The sequence below is a fragment of the Cyanistes caeruleus genome, chromosome 15, assembly GCF_971803275.1.
Source record: "Cyanistes caeruleus chromosome 15, bCyaCae1.hap1.1, whole genome shotgun sequence".
Taxonomy (NCBI): Eukaryota; Metazoa; Chordata; class Aves; order Passeriformes; family Paridae; genus Cyanistes; species Cyanistes caeruleus.
The window spans coordinates 16,246,039-16,270,228 of NC_141715.1; the positions used below are offsets into that span (position 1 = coordinate 16,246,039).

Consider the following 24,190-nt stretch of genomic DNA (forward strand, 5'->3'; position numbering starts at 1 on the left):
CACGCCTCAGACCACGCCCCCCACCCTGAGCCCCGCCCATTTCATTGCGCAACAGGAAAGCCCCGCCCATCGCGCCCAGCGGGGGCTGCAGCGCCGCCTGGTGGTCGGTGCTGCACGTGTGGGCTAGGCGATGGGGCAGGGGGACAGGGGACACAGGGACACAGGGACAGGGGGACACACGGACACAGGGACACGGGGACACAGGGACACAGGGACACGGGGACAGGGGGACACACGGACACAGGGACACGGGACACGGGGACATGGGGACATGGGGACATGGGGACACGACACGGGGACACAGGGACACAGGGACACAGGGACACAGGGACACAGGGACATGGGGACACGGGGACACAGGGACACGGGGACACAGGGACATCTGGACTCAAGGAAACAGGAGAACAGGGACATACATGAGTAACACGAGGACACAGGGATATGAGATGGGGATGTGGGGACACAGGATCACAGGGACATGGGGTGATAGGGAGCACTGTCCTTGGGCAGGGAGACATGGGGAGTGCTGGGGCTCACCGCACTGGGATCACTGAGAACTGAGTTCTCCTGCATGAGGACGCACAGGACACTGGTCCCAGGATGTGGTGACACATGGGGTGTTGGGGCACTGGTCCTGGGATGCGGGGATGTGTGGGACAATGAGGGGACAGTCCCCAGCACAGTGTGTGGGGTCCCACATCACATGGAGGACACAGAGCCCCTGGCTTGCCACATGGACATGGGCACAGAGCTGAGCAGAGGCATTCAGTGGGGGCCACCTGGAATCATGAGGGACCCCCAAGCAGTCCCTGTCCCTCTGTCCCCCTGCCCCTCTGTCCCCCTCCCAGTCCTCTCCCATTCCCTTCATCTCTCACTTTCTGTCCAGGTTTTATGCTGTGGTTCCTGCACAGCTTATGGCTCTCCCCACAGTCCCATTCATTCCCATCTTTCTCTTCCCTTGGCATTTCTGGGGTTGGCTGCACATGTCCTGGTCCCCCCAGCACGAGCCCAGCACGAGGCTGGGCTGGGGATGTGTCACTGGCTCTGTTATTCCCCTTCTTAGCCAGGAAAATAGACCGGAGGTCACTCAGCCACCCACTTGGTGACAAGAAGGGAACAATGCAGGGAGGCCCCATCTACACCAAGCTGTGACACCAGCTTGTCAGCCTGACCCCAGTGATGGCACCTGGGCATGTCTGGTCCTGACAGGGCTGGGCAGGATGCCCAGTGCCCTGGAGTGCTGCAGTGGGGCAGGGCCACATGTCACCAGGCTGGGCACCGGCTGCCACCCTCCTGTCCCACACACGGGGCACAAAAAGCTCCATCTTCCCGCTGTGGTTCTCCTGTCTGCCCCCAGTTGCCTCTTGCCCACTTCCTCCTACTCACGGTTGTGTGATGGCAGCTGGAAATCTCTCCCCCCTCGATGGCTGGATCCCCCGGATGCTGGTGGTGGTGACAGCTGGCAGTCACCTCATACTTCAGTCTGGCTGCGCACCCCGCAGGGCTGTGGGCACGACGTGGCGTGACGTGGTGGAGCCAAAGGGAGGGCGTCAGCAGGGAAAGGGACTGGTGGCAGTCCTGCTGTGTCACCAGCCCCGTGCCATTTGTGCTGGCCCGGCTGGCTCAGTGGCTGCTCCACAGAGATGTCCTGGCTGGTGCTGTCACCTGCTTCTGCTGCTGCCTGTGTCACCCTCCTGCTTGGCTGTGCCTGGCTTGGCTCTGCCACCCAGCCCTCCTCAGGTAAGTGCCTTGGTGGGTCTGGGGGTGGTGGGGTAGGGCAGGGACACCTCACTGGGACACCCCAACATCACTCCCCATGACACTTGGAGGTGATGGCTGGATGTCACGGGGAGAGTTTGGGGCCCCGCTTATCTGCCTTCCCTCAGTGTCCACATTGAGAATCTGAGTGAAGACCTGAAACCCAGACAGCATTTCCTCTTTTGGCAGCAAAATTCAGATTACTGCTCTCATAACCGGAATTTTCCATCCCCTGGATGTGGAGAGGGGGCAGAGGTTGTGGGAGACAACCAAATGTAACCAAGGCCCCCCGGGGTAGGGTGTTCTGGGGACCATCAGGATAGAAATTCTGGAGCTGGGGGTGATGTGCAAAGCCTGTATGGCTTTTTTTTTTTTTTGAGAAAGCCAGAAAAGGGATTTGGTTCTGAGTTGTTTCTCTGGTAGCTGGGGCCTTCCTGTTCTTCACTTTTGCTCTTTGCACATAGCGAAAAGCCCCTGACCACAGGAAGAGGAGATGTCTCTGGCTGTGGTGGGGAGCTGAGCTGGGGAGATGGCTGGGACTATCCCAGCCCTGTGCTGCTGTGGGTTTCCCATCTGCCCTCCTGATCCCGTTGTGCTGGGCTGGCTAGGACAAGGGACATCAGCAGCTCCAGGGATGTGGGAGCAGAGCAGGGCAGGGCTGGGCTGGCACCGCTGCCGTGGTGGCTGGCACAGACTGTGGCTCTGCAGGGCGAGGGATGCTGGGGGCTCCCCTGGCAGGGGACGGGGAGATGCCACCTCCTGTGTTCAGTGGTGGCTCTGCAGGGAGGGGTGACAGCTCCTGCTGCAGGCTGAGCCCGATGCCTCATGTCCCCACAGCGCTGGTCAGAGGGCGATCCCTGCTCCGTCTCACTCCCCTGGAGAAGAACGTGTGCTCCCAGGCCTCTGAGGAAGATTTTCTCAACAGCACCCTCAGCACCCGCCTCCTGCCTGCCCTCTACTCCGTGGTGCTGCTGGTAGGGCTGCCAGCCAACGCTCTGGCCTGCTGGGTCCTGGCCACCAACTTCAGGAGATGCTCCAGCACCATCTTCCTTCTCAACCTGGCTGGGGCTGACCTGCTCTTTGTCCTCCTGCTGCCCTTCAAGATCTCCTACCACCTCCTGGGCAACCACTGGCTCTTTGGGGACTACCTGTGCCGCACCATGGTGGCCTTCTTCTATGGGAACATGTACAGCTCCATCCTCTTCCTCACCTGCATTGGCCTGGATCGCTACATCTCCGTGGCGCACCCGTTCCTGTGGAAGGGCTCCAGCTGGACGAGGGCCAAGGTGGGCATCTGTGTGGGCATCTGGCTGGTGGTGGGGCTGGGCATGAGCCCCCTGCTCTTGCGCTCCCACACACACAGCATCTCCAGCCTGAACATCACGACGTGCCACGACGTGCTAGACAAGGAAACCCAAAGGTTCTTTGGCTACTATTTCCTGTCCTTGGTGGGGCTGGGCTTTGGCCTGCCCTTCGTGCTCATGACCGTCTCCTACAGCTGCATCCTGGCGCGGCTGCTGGCCGAGGGAGGGAACTACCGGCAGGTGGTGCGTGTCCTGGCCCTGGTCCTCATGGTCTTCATCCTCTGCTTCACGCCCAGCAACGTGATGCTCTTCATCCACTACCTGCTGGAGCCCACGGGGTGCAACAACAGCACCTACATCTCCTACGCCCTGGTCCTGGTGCTCAGCGCCTGCAACAACTGCTTTGATCCCTTCATCTACTTCTATGTCTCCCAGGATTTTCGGGGCTGGGTCCGGGATGCAGGAGGCCGTTGCCTGCAGGGGCTCGAGGCCTCGTTGGGGAGGTCCACAGAGAAGATGGCCCTGCCCCTGAGGTCCAGCGGGCAGAGCTAGGGCTGCCAAGCCGTGCCCCCATGCCTCGGGGATGAGGGAGCCTGAAGCGTGCCCACCACGAAGGGCTGGAAATAGACTTGGGCAAAAATTCCCACCTGGATCTGAGGTTGACGAGGATTTTGCCTCATTTTTGCTCCCCTGATGACAGCAGCGCTGCCCAATCCCATGGGACCCCCAGCTGGGTGCCTGGCACCCCGATCTCCCCATCTGCCAGACCCTGGCATCCTTCACCCCTCCTCCTGCAGTGACCAAACCCTCCAGAGTACAAATAAACCTTTATTTCTCCCTGCTGGTGGCAGGAATAGGTACAAACACCCTCGCTGAGGAGGGGCTGCCCTCCATTGCCAGGACTACACACCAGGCACACACGGCCAGCCCTGCTCCTGCTGCTCCCCCTTTCCCCCCAGAATTCACCACAGCGGATGCAAGAAGGGAAGGGGGGATGGCTTGGGTGTCCTGGCCCTGCCCTGCAGGCCCAGTGCTGGAGAGAGGACACGCTGTGCTCCCCGTGCTGGCAGGCACCCCGTGCCGCCTGCCTGGCACGGTGCCGTGCTGCCAAAACACGCGGGCACCACGTTCCTGCTTTTGTTTTCCCCTTTGCTTGCGTCCCTCGGTGACAGATGACAGATGTGCCACCCATGAGCAAGGGCACAGGGGGCAGCAGTCCCAGCCCTCCCCCCAGGGGGTACCAAGGCCCAGCATCCTGGGCCGTCGCCCCTTCTCCCTTTGGTTCCTGATCCCAGCCTGGCTCCGGGATGAGGAGGAGGAATAGTGTGGGGGTTCCATGACGTGGGAGTGTGGGGTACCCATCATCTCTGCCACTGGGGTACCCATCATCTCTGCCACTGGGGTACCCATCATCGCTGCCACCGGGCATGACTTGACCCCCAGGTTGGTGGCCACCCCTTTGGCCCAGCAGGTCACGTCACCGGCTGGCCTGGCCCTGGGAGTTGGCCATCGCTCTTCCTGAGGATGACGCTGCTGAGCTCCTGGATCACTTTGTCACTGATGGGTGAGGGAGGCTGCAAGCTCCTCTTCCTGGGCAGCTCTGGGGTGGTCTCTGCCGTGGGGTTGCTCCCTGGTGTGGCTGCCTGCTCCCAGTCCCTGCCCAGCACCAGGGAAGGCTCCATGTTCCTCTCCAGAGAGGATGTTTTGGTGGGTCTGAGCCCCGGGGCTGGAGCTTTGCTGCTCTCCAGGTTCAAACCCCTCTCGAGGGACACGGCTTTGGTGACAGAGGGACCTGTCACCCTGTGGGCTGGGCTGGCAGGCAGTGAGGAGCGCAGGGCAGTGCCTGGAGGCTGCTCGGGGAATGGAGATGGCTTCTTGGACCTGTCCACGGGGGGCATGGCCAGCTCTGCCAGCAGCTCCTGCCCCAGGTCCAGCGCCGCCAGCTCGGGGAAGTTCCCCACTTCCTCGTAGACAGGATCAATGTCTGCCTCCTTCTCCTGCTGCTCCTCCAGGGAGTCCTGCTGGATCTTCATGGGCTGGGGAGGGCAGGGGGCAGGGTGAGGGGCAGTGCCCACACAGCTCAGCTGTACCCCCGTGTCCCCCTCACCCTGCACTGCCTCACCGTGGGGCCGATACCCGTGAGGGACCCTCCCTCCCACCGGGTCCTTGGCTCAGGCACTGCTGCCCTTCCTTCCCCATGGCTGAAGAAGGGGGAGTTTGATCCCTGCCGGGCATGGTCCATGCCACCAACCCAGCACCCCTCGGCAGAGGGTTTCGGGGTGGGGCAGCAGGTGGATGCCACGCAGAGCACAAAGCCAGGTGAGATGAGGTTCAGCCTGGTCCTTTTTGGAAATAATCTGATGACAAGGCACACCTAAACCTCTTTTCCTCACATTTCTTCTGCTGATACCCTATGGGTAACGTGTGCCCAGTGGGAGAGGCTCTGGGAACTGGGCAGGACTGATGTGGTCTTGCTTGCCCACACTGGGACCGCGCAGGGACCCACACCCCCAGGCAGGGAACATGCAGAGCAGCGGGCACACAAGGTGGGCACATCTCCAAGTGCCTGTGGGATGCTGCAGGTGAGCCCTGGCACCGTGCAAAGCCAGCAGGGGATGCTCCATGTGTGCAGGTACTTACAAAGAACATGGACAAAGTCCTTCGTGTGTGGAGGCGGCGCTAGAAACAGAGGAGATGGACAGGGGTGAGCACGGAGAGCTCGGAGCAGGGTCACAGGTGCCTGGGAAGGCAGGGGAGGGGCAGAGGGTGCAGGAGCCTGCAGGCACGGAGAGCTTGCCACGGACATGGGCACGGACATGAGCATGGCACACACAGCACCCGTCGGTGCAGCAGCCCCTCCAGCCCTGAGGTGGGCACAGGGTCTTGGGACAGGGACAAGGAGCAGGATGGGCACAGGAGCACCTGTGGGCAGGGGGAGCCGCAGGGGCTTTACCAGGGTTTGGTTGGCAGAGAGCATGGTGGCGTCAGTGCTGTCCCCGTGCAGGGGCACCAGTGGCATGGTCCCGAATTTCTGCTTGGCGAGGTCGGAGGAGGAGCGTCGGCGCAGGACCACAGGGCGCAGGTCGTCGTGCTGTGCACAGGGACAGGGGGGACGGGGTTCATGCCCTGCCAGCCCCGTCCCCGCCCTGCCCAGCTGGGTGGCACCACCAGCCTGCACCCACCTGAGCCTTGAGGATGCTGGTGGTCCAGTCCCACAGCTCAGCCTGCCCTGAGCACACCAGGTACCTGCACAGCAAAGAGTGGAGAAGCTGCCAGGGAGTGGAGACAGTGGGGCCCATGTCCCCTTGTCACCTTGTCTGTGAGCCTGGGGCTCTCAGGTTCATCTACACCCCATGCAGCTAAATCTCTGCAAATCTCTGCATGCCCAAATTGCTGCCTTAGGGCAAGGTGAGAGATTTTTGGGCACCCAGCAGCCCCCAGGGGTGCTGGTGTGGGTGGGGAGGCAGGAAGGCTGTGTGGCCCCTGGAGCCTGGCTGCCATCCTGTGGCAGGGACAATGTGGCCCCACCACTCTGCCTCTCAGGTGCCCCAGCTCTGCCCTGACCCCAGAACCATTGCCCCTGGCTGTCCCACTAAAAGTGGGGACAGATCTTGACCTCCCCCAGCCCCAGGACAGCAGGGGAAGGTACTCACAGCTGCTGCTTGTCCAGGGTCAGTGTGAAACCCCACCTGGAAAGGAACACAAGGCTGTAGGGCAGCTCTGCCAAGCTCAGACACAGTCTGGGGTCTGTGGGCAGTGGGGCTGAGCTCGCCCCATGGACACAGGCTTTGGGTCCAGGCAGAGCCTGGTGTAGTTCAGCAGCCAGGTTTGGGTTCCAGGAGCAGGGACTGAGAGATGGGTATCTGCCCCAGGGCCAGGGCTCAGAAGGTCCCACTTACTGAGCTGGTGGCTTCAGCTTCTTCCTAATGCCCATGTAAATCTTGGCTGCGTCCAGGGGCCACTCACGCTCTGGCTTGGCACTCTGGGAAAGGACATCCTGTGGGTCAGCCCAGCTCGCTGCCAGCCTCCCTGCCAGGAGGACAGCCACCACTGTGCCGCTGCTGTCCCCAGCCTCCTCCTCCCTGCCTCTCCTCCCAGCCCTGGTGCTCAGGTCCATCCCACAGCATCCCCCAGTACCCTCTTCTCCTTGAGTAGCAGCAGCCTCCTGTCCCGGATGACGAAGTAACGCTCCTGAAACTTGTTCCCCAGCAGCTTGGGGGGCTCCTCACGGCATTTCAGCAGCCCACACTTGGGGGTTTCACGCTTGGCACCTGTCCAGTGCGGGGACATGAGGGTCAGGAGGGCTGGCAGGGTGGGATTGCAGGGGGATCCCATTGGTGATGTGCCCCTGATGGTTGCAGGGTGGTGAGCAAGGCAAGGGGAAGCTCAGGCAGAGCTGTCCCCCTCTGGGGACACCTCTGGGTCCCTTTGTGCTTGCCTTACCTGTGAAGAGGCAGCTGCCCTCGCCGATGGGCACCTTCCTCACCAGCAGATACGCGGCGCTGGGCTCCGGGAGCTTGCACCACTGCAAGGCCTGCTCCAGCACCTTCTCCTTGGGGTGCAGGGGCCGCTCTGGGGACACAGGGACACGCTCACCACTGTGTCCCCTTCCCTGCGCCAGTCCCCTCTGCCAGCATCAGAAAGCCACCCACACTGCCCCCAGCCATGCCAGGAGCATCCCCCTGGGCCACCCCCCCCCCGCTCACCCAGCTCCCCGTTCTCCAGTGCCTCAAAGGTCAGCCAGATGTCCAGGCTGGCGGCCACATTGCGCATCTCCAGCACCTGGTTGGTCAGTTCCTCTGCTGTCATCGTGGGGGACACCTGGGGCAGGACACACGGGGAGCTGCGCTGGGTGGTGCAGGATGGGTCCCAGGATGCCAGGAGCCTGCGTCCCTCCTCACCAGAGCATGGCACAGCCCTGCTTTGGGACTCACCTTCAGCGTGACGCAGCAGTCAGGCACCTTCTGCTCCAGGTAAACCTCGATGATGAGGTCCCCTGCCTGGGAGAGCTGTGGGGAGAGCAGGTGGTGTTGGTGCTGGTGTGGGTGCTGAGCACATCCCACCTTCCCGGGGTCTGGAGATGGTGTCCTGGGAAGCTGGGGCTGCTTTTCCCCTGGGCAGGAGCCTCAAGGTGATGGGCACAGGAGACATAAGAGAGGGTCCTTTCCCAAATGTGGATATGGGACAGTGGAGACCAGGGTGGGTGGCTGGGAGTGTCCCCATCCCCCAGTCAGTCCCACCAGGCCAGGGGTCCCTGGTGTGGTGGGGGACAACCAGCACATTCCCAGTACCTGGGTGTCCTTCCAGGTGGTGATCAGGCTGTTCTCCAGATCCATCTGGGATACCTGATCCTCATCAATCTGCCGGAGGAAGGGTGCACAGGGTCAGTGTGGAGCGGGACATGGCTTGAGGACACAGGGCCATGTGGAGGGATGCAGCGGGAGGCAGAGGTGGGCAGGGGGATCCAAGGGGGTCCGGCTCAGACCCAGGCCCCTGCTTACATTGAAGATGCTGACGTAGTTGTCGATGAGATCTTCCATCACCTTGACCTCGTGCTCCCCTTTGCCGTCGGTCTGGAAGAGGCTGGGCGCGAAGAGCAGCGACAGGTTCTTGGTGCTCATCTGGTTGAGGTCTGCACATTTCTGCACCCTGGCACAAGGAGTGCAGAGGTGAGGGGCTGGTCCTGCTCAGGCACCCTCCTCTGCCTCACACAAACAGCCTGGGTGTCCCCAGCCCCTCCGCAGTGGGAACTTCAAACTGGGCAGTTCCTGTTTTGAGAATTTTCCTCTGCCGTCAAACCAGACAACAGTGTGACCTCAAACTGTGACTCAAGACTGGAACTGAGTGTTTTCTGTCTTTTTGGAGAGCTGGATGACATTTACATCCTTACAGGTTGATGTCCCCTAGTCCCAAACCTCCTGTCACTCCCCCTTGCTGCAGGATGACTTTGGGAAATTTCAAGGCATCCCAGACACATTCCAGCACCAGCTGAGTGGGTGGAACAGGGCGTGGGGGATCCCCATCTCTTAGGGATAGGAGCCAGCATTCCCTGGGCAGCAGGGAGACCCCACAGTGCTGGCTGGACCAGGGGACCCCGAGGGGAGGGCCCCACTGACCGGTAGAGGTGCCCGATGAGCGCAGCCAGGGTCTTGTGGTTGAGGCGAGGCAGGCGATGGATGAGCTCCTTGTACCGCTCCAAGCGCTGCGGCTTTGAGGAGATTTCTGCAGGGAGGAAAACCAGATCCTGGCTGAACCCAGCAGATCCAGAGGTGACACCAAGGCTGGCATCAGGACCCCCTCCAGAGGAACGCTGGCCCCAGGAAACCCAGAGAGGAGCAGTGTGGACAGGATGTCTGAGCCTGAGAGAAGTTTCAGCCTTTCAGGGGCTCATCTGTTCCCAGGGGAAAAGTTCCTGGGAACAGTTTTTCTCCAGAGTTGTGTTATTGTAAAGAGATAATATTTCCCAAAACAATACTGAGCAGATGTCCTTGGTGTGTTTTCTCTGGTCCCACCAATGGGACCAAAGGGAGTGTTGTTCCTTTTACCAGTCAGGGTAACCTGGCTGGAAAAATTATATAAGGGTTGAAAAAAACCCCAAATAAAGGCTTTTCAGCCACAGGAAAACTGGTTGTGTGTGGTGTTCAAACTTGGACTCTTGCCCACTATTTCGTGTCCTCTAGCGGCAGAGCAGGGCTGGGTGAAGGAGATACCTGCAGCTTCCTTCCACTGTGGGTGCAGCTCCAGGGTGAAGATGGGATCTTCCAGCTCCCGGAAGAACCTCTTGAGCACGTCAGTGACGTCCTCGATGAAGTTATCGCTGATGCGCAGCTTGACATTGCGGGCATCCCGCCGGAACTCCTCCATCAGTACCTTGATCCGGGACTTGGCTCCGTTCTTGCGGTAAATCCCCTCGTGCCGCAGCCCTGGGACAGGGACATGGGGTCACAGGGGCTGGATTCTGCTCAGAGGATCCCTCATGGAGCTGGCGGCCCCAGAGCGGCGCCTCCTGCCCAGATCCATCGGCCATCCCGATGTGCCGGCGGGTGCCAGGGCGTGCTGGGCTCACCGTACTGGGTGATGAAGGCGATGCAGGAGTCCACGATGATGGGGATGTCCCCCCGGCTCAGCTGCTGGTCCCTCAGGGCGTTGCCCCGGCCCCCTGCTGACGCCTGGATGTCACTGTACCACGCCGCCGAGTCCGCCCGTGACAAGCCCTGCAGGTAAAACGTCCTGAGAGCAACAAGGGCAGAAAAGAGGGAATGAGGGTTGTCACAGGGTCAGATTATCCCCTCCTGCCTCTGACGGGGAGCGAGAGCCAGCCAGGCTGAGCCAAGGGACACCCTGCCCCACCAAAACACCTCTGCAAGCCCTGCTGTCCCAGTAACTTCCCCACCAGGGATTTGGGATCATCATCAGCCCATCCATCCGTGCCTTTGCCCTGGGCAACATGCTGAGCTTGCTTGGCCCATTCCCCATCATCCCCACAGCCAGGACTCACCTCCCCATCTCCACCAGGACCAGCAGCTCCTTCTTCTCCGGGGTGTCCGTGGCGGGAACCAGACCTGCATTGGTGAGAAGCTGAGGAGTCAGAGCCACGTGGTGGTGGCACAGCCGCCCCACGCAGTGCCCATCCCGGGCTGTGACACTCACTGAGCTCCTGCAGCCGCCTCAGGTTGATGCTGTCTTCGGCCCCGTCCTCCTCGGCGGGGCAGATGAAGAGGTGGCCCTTCTGCAGGATGAAGAAGGCCCGCTGCCAGCGCTCAGGGTTCAGCATGCACTTGTAGCGCAGCTGGCCCACACGCTGGAACTCGTAGCCCAGCAGGCAGTGGCAGCTCATGGGGGTGAACCACTGTGGGGTGGAACAGGAGATAAGCGAGGTGAAGATGGGGCTCCATGCCTGAGGGCTGACCCCCACGAGGATGGGAGCCCCTGGAAAGGTAGGAGAGTGCTTCCCACAGCGGATAAAGAGCATGGGGAACTGTGAGGAATCACAGTAGGGAAGCAGGGACAAAGTTGAGGGCACGTTGAGGGCAACTCACCTTGCCGATGGCGCTGGCCCAGGCTTGCAGTGTTTCGGGCCCATCAGTTCCCAGCTGCTGCACTTTTTCCCCAGTGAGAAAGAGCTCAAGGGTGAAGCGAAACCTGCAGAGGATGAACCAGCCCATGAGGACAACGCTGACCCTGCCCCCAGAGCCAGAGCAGCCACTGCACCGAGCAGAGAGCCCAGCCCTGCTGTCTGTGTGCCCCACGCTCTCTGGGGCACGGCTGGGGGGTACCTCTCAGTGGGGCCGGGGCTGGTGAGTGCCTGGTGGGCTCTGTTGACCCCCAGGGAGATGAGATCCCCGCTGTCAACGTGGCCCAGGGGCTCAGTGCATTTCTCAGTCTCGAAGAAGAGCAGGGCTCTCTCCAGGGAGCACCACGTGCGCTGGAAGTCTGCAGGAACGGGAGGGGTCAGTGCCACTGGGGTGGGCACCCGCTGGCTCCCTCCCACACTGCCCATGCTCACCCTCTTTGCTCTTCCTGGCCCCTGGGAGCCTCGGGGGGGCCGTGGCCCGGTACAGGTACCCGCTGTGTGTCACTGGCTGGGTGATCTCGTTGTAGACCCCCTCTGGACCCGGGTCCCGCACTCGGGGGTTCCCTGTGGGACACGGTACTGAGGGTGGGGTGGGAATTCCGAGCACAGAAAATTCTCAAAATCTCATGCAGGTAGACCCAAACACAGAAATGAATACAGGGTTCAACTGAAGACTTTAGAAAAAGCTTCCCGATTCAGAGACCGCAACAAGAAAGTAAGTTTATAGTTTAAATAGAAAAACATTAAGCTAAGTAGTAGGAAGTTTTAAAGTTAAGATATAAAAGTTGTTATAAAAATACTAGAAAAATTGAAGTATAACAAATAGATTTGTATATCATTATATAATTAATTGAGAGTCTGTATTACAGCAAAAGTGTATAAAACAAAATAATTAACTATTACTGTAGAAGTAAAAACATTCTTTTGTAACAATCGTTTATTAACTAATTAACCTTTAAAAAACCTTATAGCCTGTAATCTTATAACCACTAACCACAAACACCTATCATACAGAATAAAAACATTCTCACTTCTTCATTAAAAAAAAAAAAAAAAAAAAAAAATCATGCTTTAAAACACCTCCCAATAGTCACATCTCTCTTAAAATCCCAAAAGGGTGGGAGCAGGCACCCACCGAACTGTGGGTGCCAGAGGGAGATCCCGCTCATGCAGGTGGGGTTCCCAGAGGAGCCCGCTAGTCAGAGATTCCAGAGGAATCCTTCGGCAGTGATCCCCCAGGGAGCCAGGACAGCTGACACCCACAGTGTCCCCAGCCTTGGGCCATGCCAGGAGGGGCAGGGCCAGCAGGAATTTCTTCCACCACAGCCAGATGGGGCTCGAGGGTCCTCGTTACCTGAAAGGTTCCTGGGCCTTTTGCTCTCTGGTCCCCACCAAAGATCCTCGCTGGCAGCAGGATCAGAGGCCAAAGCGGCCTCTGAGGATGAGAAGAACTGCAGGATGGTCTTGAGCAGGGCTGGTCCTGCCACTGCAGTGCACAATGCCTGGGGTGAAACGGGCACATTCAGGGACCACATCCTGCCTCATGGAGACCTCGGTTTCCCCCCAGGGCTGCTCCAAGGCAGCCGAACCAGGGCACAACCTCCCCAAATCTGCCTGGCACCAGGGAGTGAGCACACACAGCCAGGCAGGAGGTGCTGACACCTCAGACCAGGAGCTCTGGGGAGGCTCCCAGCACCTCGAGGTGTCCCTTACCTGGAGCACCTCCTCCTGAGTGGCGTAGTGCGGGTGGGGCAGGCGGTACCGTCCCTCCCGGTACTTGCGGGTGATGAAGTCCCGTCTCTGCTCGGCGCCGCTGTCCGGGGTGATGGCCTCGGTGGCGGGGAGCCGAGCGGCCCAGAACCGGTTGGCTCGGTCATTTCCCAGCACGATGAAGAGCTGTGGGAGAGTCCCTGTGGTCATGGTGAGCCCCAAGGGCAGCAGGAGGAGCAGGATTCCCAGTATTCCTGCATCCCGAGGGAGACTGTGGGGCTGCTGCTCGGCCCGAGGAGCAGCCTGGCCCCTGGGCCCACCATGCCCTGCCCTGGGTGCCTCACCTGCACAATTTCATTGGACAACTGAGTGCTTCACTTTAATGATTTCATTGCACCCCAAATGCCTCACCCACACAATTTCATTGCATCCTGAGTGCCTCACCTGCACAATTTCATTGGACCAGACACTGGTGTCCAGCTTCAGGCTTTGCACCTTGGAAATGTTGGAGCCCAGGCTGCGGTGCTGCCCTGCAGGGAACAGGAAAGTCAGAACCCTGTTAATCCTGCCAGGGAACTGGGCCCCAAGTCACACCCACACCCCAGCCAGTGTGGCCAGCCCAGCCCACACCCCCCAAGCATCAAGGGAAATAAAGGTTGGTTATTTGGAAAATGTTTTTCACAGAAAAGGTGATAAAGTACTGGAATGGCCTGCCCAGGGAGGTGGTGGAGTCACCAGCCCTGGATGTGTTTAAAAAAAGACTGGATGTGGCACTCGCTGCCACGATCTAGCTGAGGTGTCAGGGCTGGGTTGGACTCGATGATCTTGAAGGGCTCTTCCAACCTGGTGATTCTGTGAATTCTGTGAATTCTGTGAATTCTGTGAATTCTGTGAATTCTGTGAAGGTGCCCCTGTGTCCGCTGGGAGTTGTCCCACCTGCACACTGCTTGCAGATGACCACGCACAGGTTGATGGATGCCCAGTCAGGACTCAGAGCCCAGCAGTCAGCGCAGTATTTGTTGGCTTTGTTGGACCAGATCTTCTCTGCCACCTCGTAGTCGTAGAGCATCTCGGCAATGACCTCCTGCAGCGCCTCCATCCACTCCCGCTTCTCCCGCTCCGACTCCGCCACGAAGCTGGGAGCAGCAGCAAGGCCTCAGGGCACTGCACCCAGCCCGGCTGCTCCTCCCTCCTCATCCTCCCTGGACGCCCGGATACCTGAATGTTTTGGAGGGCGTGATGAGCTCGAAGCTGCGGCTCTTGGCCTCGCGGATGGTGGAGCCGCGCATCTCGATGAAGCACACGGCAATGCCCATTTTGAAGAACTGCAATTCAGAGAGACAGCGGTGCTGGTTCTGCTGGTGTGAACGCACCACGCTGGGCGTGCCTGGCGTGTTGGGGCTGCAGCTACAGCATTCCAGCAGCCCAGCCCTGCTTTGCCCTGACACTCTCTCAGCCACCTCTCATCTGACATAAAGCACCCTGCAAATACATTATGCCTTCAAATGAAAGGCAGGTTCTGCCCACAACCCCTGAAATATGGCTGTCCAGGTCCCTTTCTTTTGGGGACTGGAGTCAGGGACACTCATAAAACAAATATCAACCTGAGCCAACACCTCAGGGCTGTGCTTAGTGCACAGCAGGCGGCCTAGAAGTGAGGTGATGGCAATAAAAACAGGGGTGCTAAGAAAATTCAGCAGGAAGGAAGTGAGGCATTCTGCAGGAAGCAGCAGCAGCAGCAGCGTGGGAGGTGACAGGGACAGCTGTCACTGCGAGCCCCCTGTGCAGCAGGTATGTTTGCTGCTGATTGTGTGGCCATTGATCCAACTGTCCTGGGATGGATTGGGATGCTTGGTGTGACCAAGACCAAAGTGTCTGCTGGAGATGATGGTAATTTGGTGATTGGCAGGGGGCTCCACTCCTGGTACCCATCACTGCTGCCCTGGGCAGGACCTCCAGCTTCCTGCTCTGCCATTCCCTTTTTCCTGCCCACCCATTTCCTCTCTGCTCTCCCTTTGCCATCAGCCCTGGCTCAGCTTCCTCAACCATTCTCATCCCATGTCGGGGTCTGCTCTGGCCACAAACCTGCTCACTCTTGTACAGCCACATCTCAGGCAGGCTCAGGGCTGCGAAAACCTTGGATTTCTGGCCCTTCAGCTCCAGAGTTCCTGACTTCTGGCAGTGGGCAGTGTTGGCAGGCCGGGGCCGGGACCCCACCAGGCGCTGCTCCATCACCTTCTTCTGCAGCGTGGAGCACCACTCATTCCTCTGGGCTGGGGACCAGGCAGGAGGGAGCAGGGCTGAGCCCTTCCCAACAGCCCTGGCAGGGAGCAGAGCACCCAGAAGGCAGCCAGGGGATGTTTAGGGGATGGGGTGAGAGCTGCCTGCGGGATGCTCTGGCTGGAGAAGGGAGGCAGGGACGGTTCCTTAGGGCTGGTGGGCCCTGGCCTGGGTGTTCACTCACCCTCATTCTCAGCGCGGAACACAAAAATCCGATGGCTGGTGATGACCTGGAACTTGTTGTCCTTGGTGGAACGAGCCATTTCAATCACAGACAGTGGGATCACTCCTTTGGAATAGGGCTCCTGGAACAGGCCCCAGCTGGGGTTACCCCCTTTGCCCTTCCCACAGGGCACGTCCATGACCTGACTCATCTTCCACATCCCACTCAGGAGCCCCAGACATGGCCTGGCACATCTTCCACATCCCCTGGGTGCTCTGGTGGGTGCTGGGGATTCAGGAAGGGGTGGATTCGTGACTGGGACCCTATTTCCAGCAGCACCTCCCCTTTCCTGCCCCTGCTAGCTGAGGGACCCTTGCTATCCTGGGCTGCCTATGGCTGGGAACCTTCTGGGCTGCTCCACCCTGGAGATGGCAGAGCACTGCTGGCTCCTTCCAGAAGGACGAGGGGAGGCAAAGGGGATGTGGCAGATCCCCAGGTGGTGTCAAGGCTCAGCCTCCCCACCCTGCCCCACTCTGCCCCTCGGTACCTTCTCACTGCTGAAGTACATCAGGTTCTTCCCATCGAAACGGACGTAACGCCTCTGGAAGACATAGTTCCTGTTGGGATGGCAGAAAAGCTGTTGGGAAGGGGATGATTCCCCCTCAGAGACCCTTTCTCCTCCCAGGCCCAGCTGCACAGAGGGCCTTGCAGCACAGCTGGGGTACCCAAGGTTTCCCTCTTCCACGGGGAGCACAGTGACCAGTGCGGCCACGTCGCCTCGCCTGAGGGGGCTTTACCTATGGGGGCTGCCCCATCCCTGGAAGTGTTCCAGGACAGCTGGATGGGCCTTGGAGCAACCTGGGGTAGTGGAAGGTGTCCCTGTCCACGGCAGGGAGAGGAATGAGATGATCTGAAGGTCTCTCCCAACCCAAAACCCGCTGTGATTCCACGCCTGCCACACATACCCCTGCGGGGACAGCTTGTCCAGCCAGCCACTGAGCATGGTGGGCCGGGGCTCGGACAGCGACGTGAAGCTGGCATATGGGGAGATGGTGAGGTCATCCAGGACCTCGTCAGGGTACAGGTGGGCTGGCAGGCTGAACGGGGCGTCCTCGGGGTGCGGGGCCTCCACAGTGGAATATCCCTCGGTGTCGTTCTGGACGATGCGCTCGATGAGCCGGCTCCGGCTCTCCTCGTCCTCGCTCCGGCCCTCGCTGCTGCACTCGCTGCTCGTCCTGCGGCAAAAGGGGCTGTGAGGGAGCTGGGCAGCGCAGCGGGGTCCTGTTCAATCCCACCCCAGCTGGGGGCACCTGGCACTGCTCCTGGCCTCATCCTGACCTGCTTGGGGCACCCAGGGATGGTGGGGTTTGCATCTCCGCGAGTGCTCGGGAGCCCGAGGATCAGCCAGTCCCACGGGATGGCACAAAGGCTGGGGCTTCCCTGCTCTAGGGAGTGTCACACGGGCCACCACCACACATCCCCAGTCCCCTGGCATCACCTCCTTCCCCTCTTCACAGGCAGCAAAGGGAGGCCAGGTGGGTCCCCAGTCCTATGTCCTGCTCCCTGCTCCACACCCAGCTGCTCCCTCCCCTGCCCCTCCAGCATTCCCAGCACTGTGAAACTCCTGCCACGACACCTTTGTGCCTGCTCTCGTGTCCAGCCAAAATGCTGGGCTGGTGGAACTCCTGCATCCACCTCCTTTCCTTGGGAAGCCGTGCTAAACCCCCAGCCAGGCCTGCTGAGGCTCTCCAGCCGTAACAATAAAAGGAAATTATAAAAATAAACTGCTAAGCCTGCCCCTTCCCATCAGCCCTCTCAGCTAGGCATTTTTCTTCCCCTGGAAAGGAAATGTGCTGGAAAATGTCTGTCAGTCCCAGAAGCTCACAGGGGGCCTGCCCAGGTGCAATGGTGATGGGCAGGGAGACGGTTGTGGCAGCTGGGACACCCCAGCACCCACAGGAGAGCATCCCTGCCAAATTCCACTCTGGAATCCAGTGCCAGGGGGAGGAGGAGGCTCCTAACAAGGCAACAAGGATGATCCAAGACTTGTCCCAGCTCCTGTCTGAGGAGCACCTGAACAAACTGGGCATCTGCAGGGGACAGGGTGAGTGATGAGGGCAGGGTCATGAGGGGAACTGAGAGGACTCTCCTGGCCATCCCTGCTGCAGCCACAGGAGCTGGGTGACAGCTGACAAAGACAGCAGGAGCAAGGAGCAGAACCACGTGGGAAAGGAGCAGGTGAGCTGTGGGAATCCTTCTTGGAGATGGAGACATTTTTGGAGAAGACACCCACAGTGAGAAAATGTCTCCAGTGGAAGTTCACAAGAAGCTTCAGGACCAGGAGATGGACCCCAAACACCCCCTCTTCATAAATTCTCCCAACACCTGGCTTTGGGCACTGCCTCATCCTAGGACAGGCCCTGGACAGGTACCTTCTGAGGCCATCAGACATCAGATGTCCCTGATTCACAAGGATCAAACCCAAAATCCGCCTGGGAAGATGCTGGGCTGGAGCCATCCCAGCTGGGGGTCTGCTCCAGAGAAGTGTACAGGACTGAGGAGGGGACAGAGAAGGAAAACTTTGGCTCCAGGAAAGACAAGAAATGGCCCTGGGTGGCTTTGAGGCTTGGAGCACAAGGAGAATTGCTGTTGAATTAGCACAACAGAGCCTTGGCAGGGTGACTCATCTGGCTGCAGTCCCAGGCTGCTCTGCAGATGCTTCAGGAAGGACTGGACAGGGAACGGTGTGGCTGGAGGACTCTGTGAGTCACAGGCAGCCTTGAGGACCAGGGTTGATTGGGAGGCAGACCCACGGAATGGGTCAGGGTGAGAGGAAAACTGGAAAAAATCTGTGACAGCTCCTTCCTGAGCTGTCACTGAAACTGAAGAGATGGAGAGCACTGAGCATCTGGCAGGGACAAGCAAAGCCCATGGCACCTGGTGAGTCTGACCCAGTCCCCTGAGCTCTGTGGGGTGACACAGACACAGCTGTGCCCATGGCTGGAGACCCATGGCTGGAGCAGGGCACCGGCATCTCAGGGGGCTGAGCATCACCAGGTGGATGCAGGTGCTCAGACTCAGAGCAGGTGAATCCCACCCGATGCTCCTGCTGCACCCTCAGAGACCCAGCTCCAAGTTTGCAGGGAGGTTTGCATTTCCTCCTCCTCTTTCTGAGGATATTTCCTCAGGTGAGGCGGCTCTGCCCACTCCTGACACTGACACTGCACACACCCCAGGCCAGGGAGCAGCGTGGGCCAGACAAAGCTCCCCCAGAACAGGGCAAGAGGAGTTACCACAGGTGGGAAGAGGGGCAGGAGGGCCTCTCTGAAGTTTGGGAATGGAAAATATTTCCCATGACAAGTGGATTGGTGGGCTGCAGAGGACGCCTGGTCATTCCCAGTGACACAAGGATGAGGACTGGCTGAGCTGGACAAACACCAGAGCTGCAGGGGAGGACCAGGAGGTCCCACAGAGGCAGCAGAGCTGTGGCCAGGGCTGGCCAGCAGCCCCTCAGCAGCTGAGCAGGATCCACAGCTCTGCTCCAGGGAATCTGCTGGGACCAGCAAGGCTGGGTGTGGGAGGAAGGCGCTGGAGCAGCTGGATGATGGAGCCTGTGAGCACAGTACAAAAGGTTCTCAAAGGCTTTTCTGCCTCCTTTCCCTCTCTTCATGCCCCAGCCATGCTGGTGCTTGGGCTGGGAGAAAAAAACTTTTAAGCTGCTGCCCCTGACACCGCTGATGGTCACATCCCACCTCTTCTCAGCCAGGCCAGCTGCAAAATCCCACAGCTGCAAGCTCCTGGCCAATTCCCTTGGGGTCCCAACTCCCTGGAAGCCACTGGATGCAAACAGGTCAGTGCCCAGCTCCTCTCTGACCCAATCCAGAGCCTCCACAGGAGATTTCAGTACTTCTGTTTACAAAACTCCAGTTCCCAGGTATTTGCAGTTCCCTGTTCCTGGCTGTGATCTGTGCCACTGGACCAGGAGCCACCGCAGTGCCTCCCAGCCAGAGCACGAGAGGGACTGGGCCCACACTGGGGCAGAAAGGCTGGGCCAGAAAGGCTGGGCAGGCACTGGCCAGCAAGGCCACAGAGCTGCAGCTCACCTCCTCCTCTCTAAGCAACACAGGAAAAGGAGCCCTCCCCATGCGAAATGGGAAGAGCAGCTTTCCTTCCTCTTTCTGAGATGCTATCAGGAGTTATGGAAAGTACATTTCAAAAGCGTTTTAAAGGTGCCCCTCACAATTTCACTGTCCACCACCACAGAGTGAGCAGCAGATGCTGATCTGATGCTGCTGGAGCCTTCAGGGATTGCACAACCCCTCATCTGGAGCTTGGAGCCATCTAATTTCTGAGTAATCCACATCCCCCACGGTGTTTCCCCATTCCCAGAGGCCAAATCCAGGTTCCTCTTGGTGTGCAGGTGCCCAGTGCCACCGGTGCTGCCCCAGCTGTGCACTCAGAGATCTCTTGCCAAGCACTGTCCCCACAAGGGCCACCCACCAGCACAGCTCCTTCTCATCTCCAAACCTGCCAGCTCTTCCAGGGACTGCTGACACCCTCCCAGACACCCCTGATCAGCTCTGCCATGGGGAAAAAGCCCCCATCCTGCCTCAGGCTGTCCCCAGGGGTGTGCCCTGGCCCCTGGCCCCAGCACAGCCCCTGTGGCCCGCAGGAGCTGATCCCTACCTGCAGCCTTCTTGCTCCAGCTCAGACACGGCCTCGTAGCTCTGCTCAGAGGAGATGCCAACACCCTGGGAAGAGAGAATGGTCACATCTCCTGTCCCCTGTGCCCTGTCCCATCCCAGACCCCCTCAGCCTGCCTGGCCTACAGTGCAGGGGCTCAGCCTGTGACCCTCAACCCAAAACAGAATCACAAAATCTCCTGAGCTCAAGGGATACATCAGTCCAACTCCAGGCTCTGCCCAGACACCCCAACAACCCCACCCTGAGCATCCCTGGCAGTGCTGTCCAAACACTCCTGGAGCTCTGGCAGCCTCGGGACTGTGCCCATTCCCTGGGGAGCCTGGGCAGCGCCAGCACCTCCGGGGAAAGGAACTTCCCCAGGCACTGCCAGGCCCCGTGGCCTCACCAGCTGCAGCTCCCGACTTTGCAGAGTGACAGCAGGGGACAGCCACCACCCCACGCAGTGTCCCCTCACCTTTGTCTCCCGGGCTGGGGCCACATGGCCAAAGATGGTCTCGCTGTAGGGGCTGACGGGCGGATCATTCACCTCTGTGGGCAGAGACGGGGCAGGGAAAGGCATCAGTGGTGCCTGCGGGGAGGGAGAGACCAGCCAGGACTCCCAGTCCTTGAGAGGGACCCCCCGAGCCCACCACAGTGCGCCCCAGCACCCAGGGCACCTGCCTGGTGACACACGTGGGGTTGGGGTGTGCCTGGAACGGGCCACCCCGGTCCCCGAGCGGGGCAGGAGCAGGGGCAGGGCCGGAGGGTGGGCAGGGGGTGTGGGTGACCCACTGTCCCCGTTCCTCGGGGACACCGGGGGTCGCTGCTGTGCCCCGGGGCTCTCACCTGGCTTGATGCTGGGTCTCTGTGGGATGGGGGGCAGGGCCCCGCTGGGCCAGCCGGGACTGCAGGGAAACAGGACAGGGGTTACTGTGGCAGGACTGGCAGTCCGTGGTGTCCAGTCCGGCTGGACAGGAACGCTGGACGCTGCTCCCGAGCCCAGCTTTGTCCCCTGGAGTGTGCAGCACCCCCTCCCTGCTCCCAGCGCCCTCCTTGCTCCCTTCTCTTCCCAATCCTGGCACTGCCGGGCTGTGTTTTCTGGGACTGTGGGACATTTCCCAGCCCAGCATCTCCCACCTGGTCCCCAGCCCCAGAACTCTCACACAGCCACCCCCTCACCATGTTGGGGACCCCCAGCCCTGCTGCCACAGGGGCAGACAAAGGGCAGCAGCCTCTCCCTGCATCCCGAAGGAGCCATCGGGGGGCCCAGGGCCATGCTGTCATCTCAGAGGGATCCCAGCTGCCGTACCCAGCCCTCCGGGAAGGCACGGGGAGGGTGGGAAAAGGGGTTTGTCAGCACCTGGAGGCAGGCAGGGCCAGGCTGTGGGGAGGGTCTGGGGGATGTGAGGCTCCCTGGATCCTCATCTCTGCCTGCTCTGCCCCCACTTCCCTCCCACGGCTGAGGGAAAGCATCGGCTTACTCAGACTTGTCCTCCGGCTGGGTCTGCTCCTGCGGGGACAGAGCGGGGGGCTGAGGGACACCCTCACCCCGGGGGCCATCCTCTCCTCCCGGCTCCTCCGCGGCTGCCGGCGGCCGCTCCAGTCCCTCGTAGATGATGTTGGACACCATCTCCAGGCGGCCCTGCCCCGAGCCCGCCTGCGAGCCTGTCCTGGGGCACGGCGAGGGGTCTCTCCTGGCTGGGGCGGGCAGGGGACCCTCCAGGGCACTGCCGGGGCTGGGCTCAGCTGCCGGGCCCCTGGGTCTGCGCCGCGGGGGAACGCACGGGACGGGCGGTGCGGATTTCTGCCGTGTCTCCGGGGTTTGTCCGTGACTCGGGGGTGGCCGCGGCTCCTCCCGAGCGCTGTCCCGCCCTCTCAGCCGGGACGCTATCACTCCCATGGCCACGGCTGCCCCTGGATCAGCTCCGGGCTCCGGGCTCACCAAATCCGTGGAGCTCTCCCCTGGCACAAACCCCTCTAGTACCACAAAGGCTGCTGGTGCCCTCTCGCTGCCCGGGCCGTGTGCTGGCACCGTGGAGCGTGCCGGGGGTACGGGCACCAATCCCTGCTCTGGCTTTGAGCGAGGGAACACCGTCCTCGGCTTGGGAACCGGCTTCGGGGCGGGAGGAGCAGGGTCCTTCTCTCCAGGCGGTGCCTGGCTGGGCACGGTGACACGCGGCTGCGTCCCAAAGGCGTCACCAGTCCCTCCCGGCTCTGCTCTCATGGCATCCTTGCCCTCCTGGGGGGCATCCGGGAGCTCCGTGCCTCGGGAATGTGTGTCTCCTGCTGCACGTCTGGCCCGGGATTGACTCAGCATCCGCGTCTGCTGCGCCAGGGTGAGGATCCTCTTGCGGTGCCCGGTGGCGGTGATGCCGATCTGCTGCAGGTGGTGGCTGTCCAGCGAGGTGGCATCTCTGGCCACGTGGTATCCGTGCTGCTTGAAGACATCCCGGTACCGCTCCAAGTGGATGGTGGCCAGCCAGTCTGCGATATCCGAGTCAGGGCCGCACGGGGAGCTCATGGCCCTGGGGTGCCCCTGTGACGGATGCTCAGCCCATCATCTGTGCAAGGAGGGGAGAGAGGGGCTGAGGAGGCGGCAGGAAGGGAAAGGGGGTGGGTGCAGCTGCCGTGAAGGACGCGGATCCAGCGGGCGGGAGCGCGGGATGCTGCCAGAGGTCCCCACGCCTCGCTGCTGTCCCCGCAGCCGCTCACCTCCCAGCTCCAGGAGCCGGCATCCTGATGTTCCCCCGCCCCAGCCTCTCCACCACTCCCCGGGGCTGCCGGAGCCGGATCCCGGTCCCGCTTTGTCGGTGGGGCCGCGACCCGAGCCCGGGCAGGAACTGAGCGTCCGGGGGCTGCCGGGGGAGCAGATGCCGAGAGCTGGGACCCGCCAGAGCCGCGCAGCCGCGGGGGTGTCCCGGGCAGATAACGGGGGGAGCAGCGGGGCCCCTCCCAGGGGATGAGCTCCTGTGCCGGCCAGCTCGGGGAGGGCTCTGCGGCCGGAAGGGCCAGACCATAATCTCTCTCTCTGACTGCTGGCGAGGGCATGGGAGAGGTCAGCATGACTCACGGGCAAACAGAGCGGGGACAGCCTCCCAGCCAGCCAGCCCCGGCCGGGCCGGACCCCCCACCGCCAGCACCCGCACATCGCCACCGAGGCACGGCCGGGCTCGTGTGGCACCAGGGACGCTCAGCCTGAAGGGATTCGCCGGCACAGAGCCTGCTGAGGGCCTTTTTCCCATGAATCACGCCGCTCCGCACTAAACCATCTGTGCTGACTGTGCTGCCACTGGGTCTTTTTCCAGTTCCTCCATTTCCCTCTATTGTTCGGCGCAGGCTTCCTTCCTGCTGCCTGCACGCTCCCACGCATCCCCTGCCCCCCTCCCGCGGGAGCCGCGTCCCGAGCCCGGCCGGGGAGAGCCGGGCTGAGCCCCCGCTGCCCAGCCCCGCCTGCCCAGCCCGGGGTGCTCGGCACGGGGAAGTGCCCTGCGAGGCTGCGGCTGTCCCCGCCAGCACGTGGGGGACGCTGTCAGCGAGCAGGAGGCGACAGTCACGGCAGGGGCTGGGACGTGGGGAACAGGACGGGGCTGATGTCAGGCTGGTGTAGGACCGGCAGAAAAGGCAGGGCACGGATGTCCCACAGCGATTTGTGCGCCCCAGGGTTAAAGGGCTGTACCCGCTTCTGCCCAGCGGCCGAAATGGGACAATTTCCCCCCTTTTTCATGCCTGTATCGCCCTGAGGGATCTGCGGCCGGCTCTGTCCTCTGCCTGCCCTGCCTGGGGCTTGTCCGGTGAGGAGATGGCTCCCGAGACCTCCCCGTTCCTGGGGCTCTGGGGCCGTGCCGAGCACCGTGTTGTGCTGTGGCATTTTGGGGCAGTGCAGCCGCGCCCACGGGCAGGTGGGCACCATCCCTGTGCCTACAAACCCAGGCACGGTGACACGGCCTGTCCAGGCCCTTCCCCACTGTCCCCAAATCTGTCCCATCCATCTCCTGGCGCCCTCGCCGTTGTCCCTCACCTCTGGCCGGGCCCTCCGGAGGAGCAGCGTGGTGACAGTGGCGTGTGGGCTCCGGGGCCACCCCGCGCTGGGCTCCAGGGTGATGCCAAGGCAGTCCCGTGCAGGAACTGCTGCGGGCTCCGCGGCACCCACCCTGCGCCTCCCACTGCCGGTCCCTCCTCCAGGCCAACCCTCTGGTCCCCATCCCTGTCCCACCCTCT

At 61.2% G+C, this 24,190-nt stretch overlaps 2 protein-coding genes across 6 annotated transcripts; one reads left to right on the forward strand and one right to left on the reverse strand.

Moving 5' to 3' along the window:
* Positions 1–1,541: 1,541 nt before the first annotated feature.
* On the forward strand, positions 1,542–3,926 carry LOC111935704 (proteinase-activated receptor 3-like). The gene is made up of 2 exons (XM_023936199.2): positions 1,542–1,740; positions 2,596–3,926. Exons 1-2 carry the CDS (start codon positions 1,644–1,646, stop codon positions 3,612–3,614), a joined length of 1,116 nt encoding a protein of 371 aa, XP_023791967.1. The 5' UTR covers positions 1,542–1,643; the 3' UTR covers positions 3,615–3,926.
* ARAP3 (ArfGAP with RhoGAP domain, ankyrin repeat and PH domain 3) lies at positions 3,873–24,190 on the reverse strand. Of its 5 annotated transcripts, none has more exons than XM_086852175.1 (34): positions 23,991–24,190; positions 21,454–22,533; positions 20,819–20,877; positions 20,448–20,561; positions 19,976–20,040; positions 16,255–16,524; positions 15,837–15,906; positions 15,311–15,431; positions 14,932–15,119; positions 14,065–14,171; positions 13,783–13,982; positions 13,291–13,376; positions 12,850–13,032; positions 12,491–12,638; positions 11,569–11,700; positions 11,339–11,495; positions 11,102–11,204; positions 10,713–10,911; positions 10,561–10,624; positions 10,129–10,292; positions 9,773–9,985; positions 9,179–9,284; positions 8,564–8,711; positions 8,354–8,422; positions 7,997–8,071; positions 7,769–7,883; positions 7,506–7,634; positions 7,200–7,333; positions 6,962–7,044; positions 6,716–6,751; positions 6,245–6,308; positions 6,016–6,153; positions 5,703–5,741; positions 3,873–5,098 (listed from the first exon to the last, which is right to left on the reverse strand). In XM_086852175.1, exons 2-34 carry the CDS (start codon positions 21,530–21,532, stop codon positions 4,535–4,537), a joined length of 4,422 nt encoding a protein of 1,473 aa, XP_086708301.1. In that variant the 5' UTR covers positions 21,533–22,533; positions 23,991–24,190; the 3' UTR covers positions 3,873–4,534. The 5 variants fall into 5 exon arrangements, with proteins under 5 accessions (XP_086708301.1, XP_086708297.1, XP_086708298.1 ...); XM_086852171.1 differs by having other exon boundaries at positions 20,448–20,521; positions 23,991–24,153; XM_086852172.1 differs by lacking the exon at positions 23,991–24,190 and adding an exon at positions 22,685–22,872 and having other exon boundaries at positions 20,448–20,521.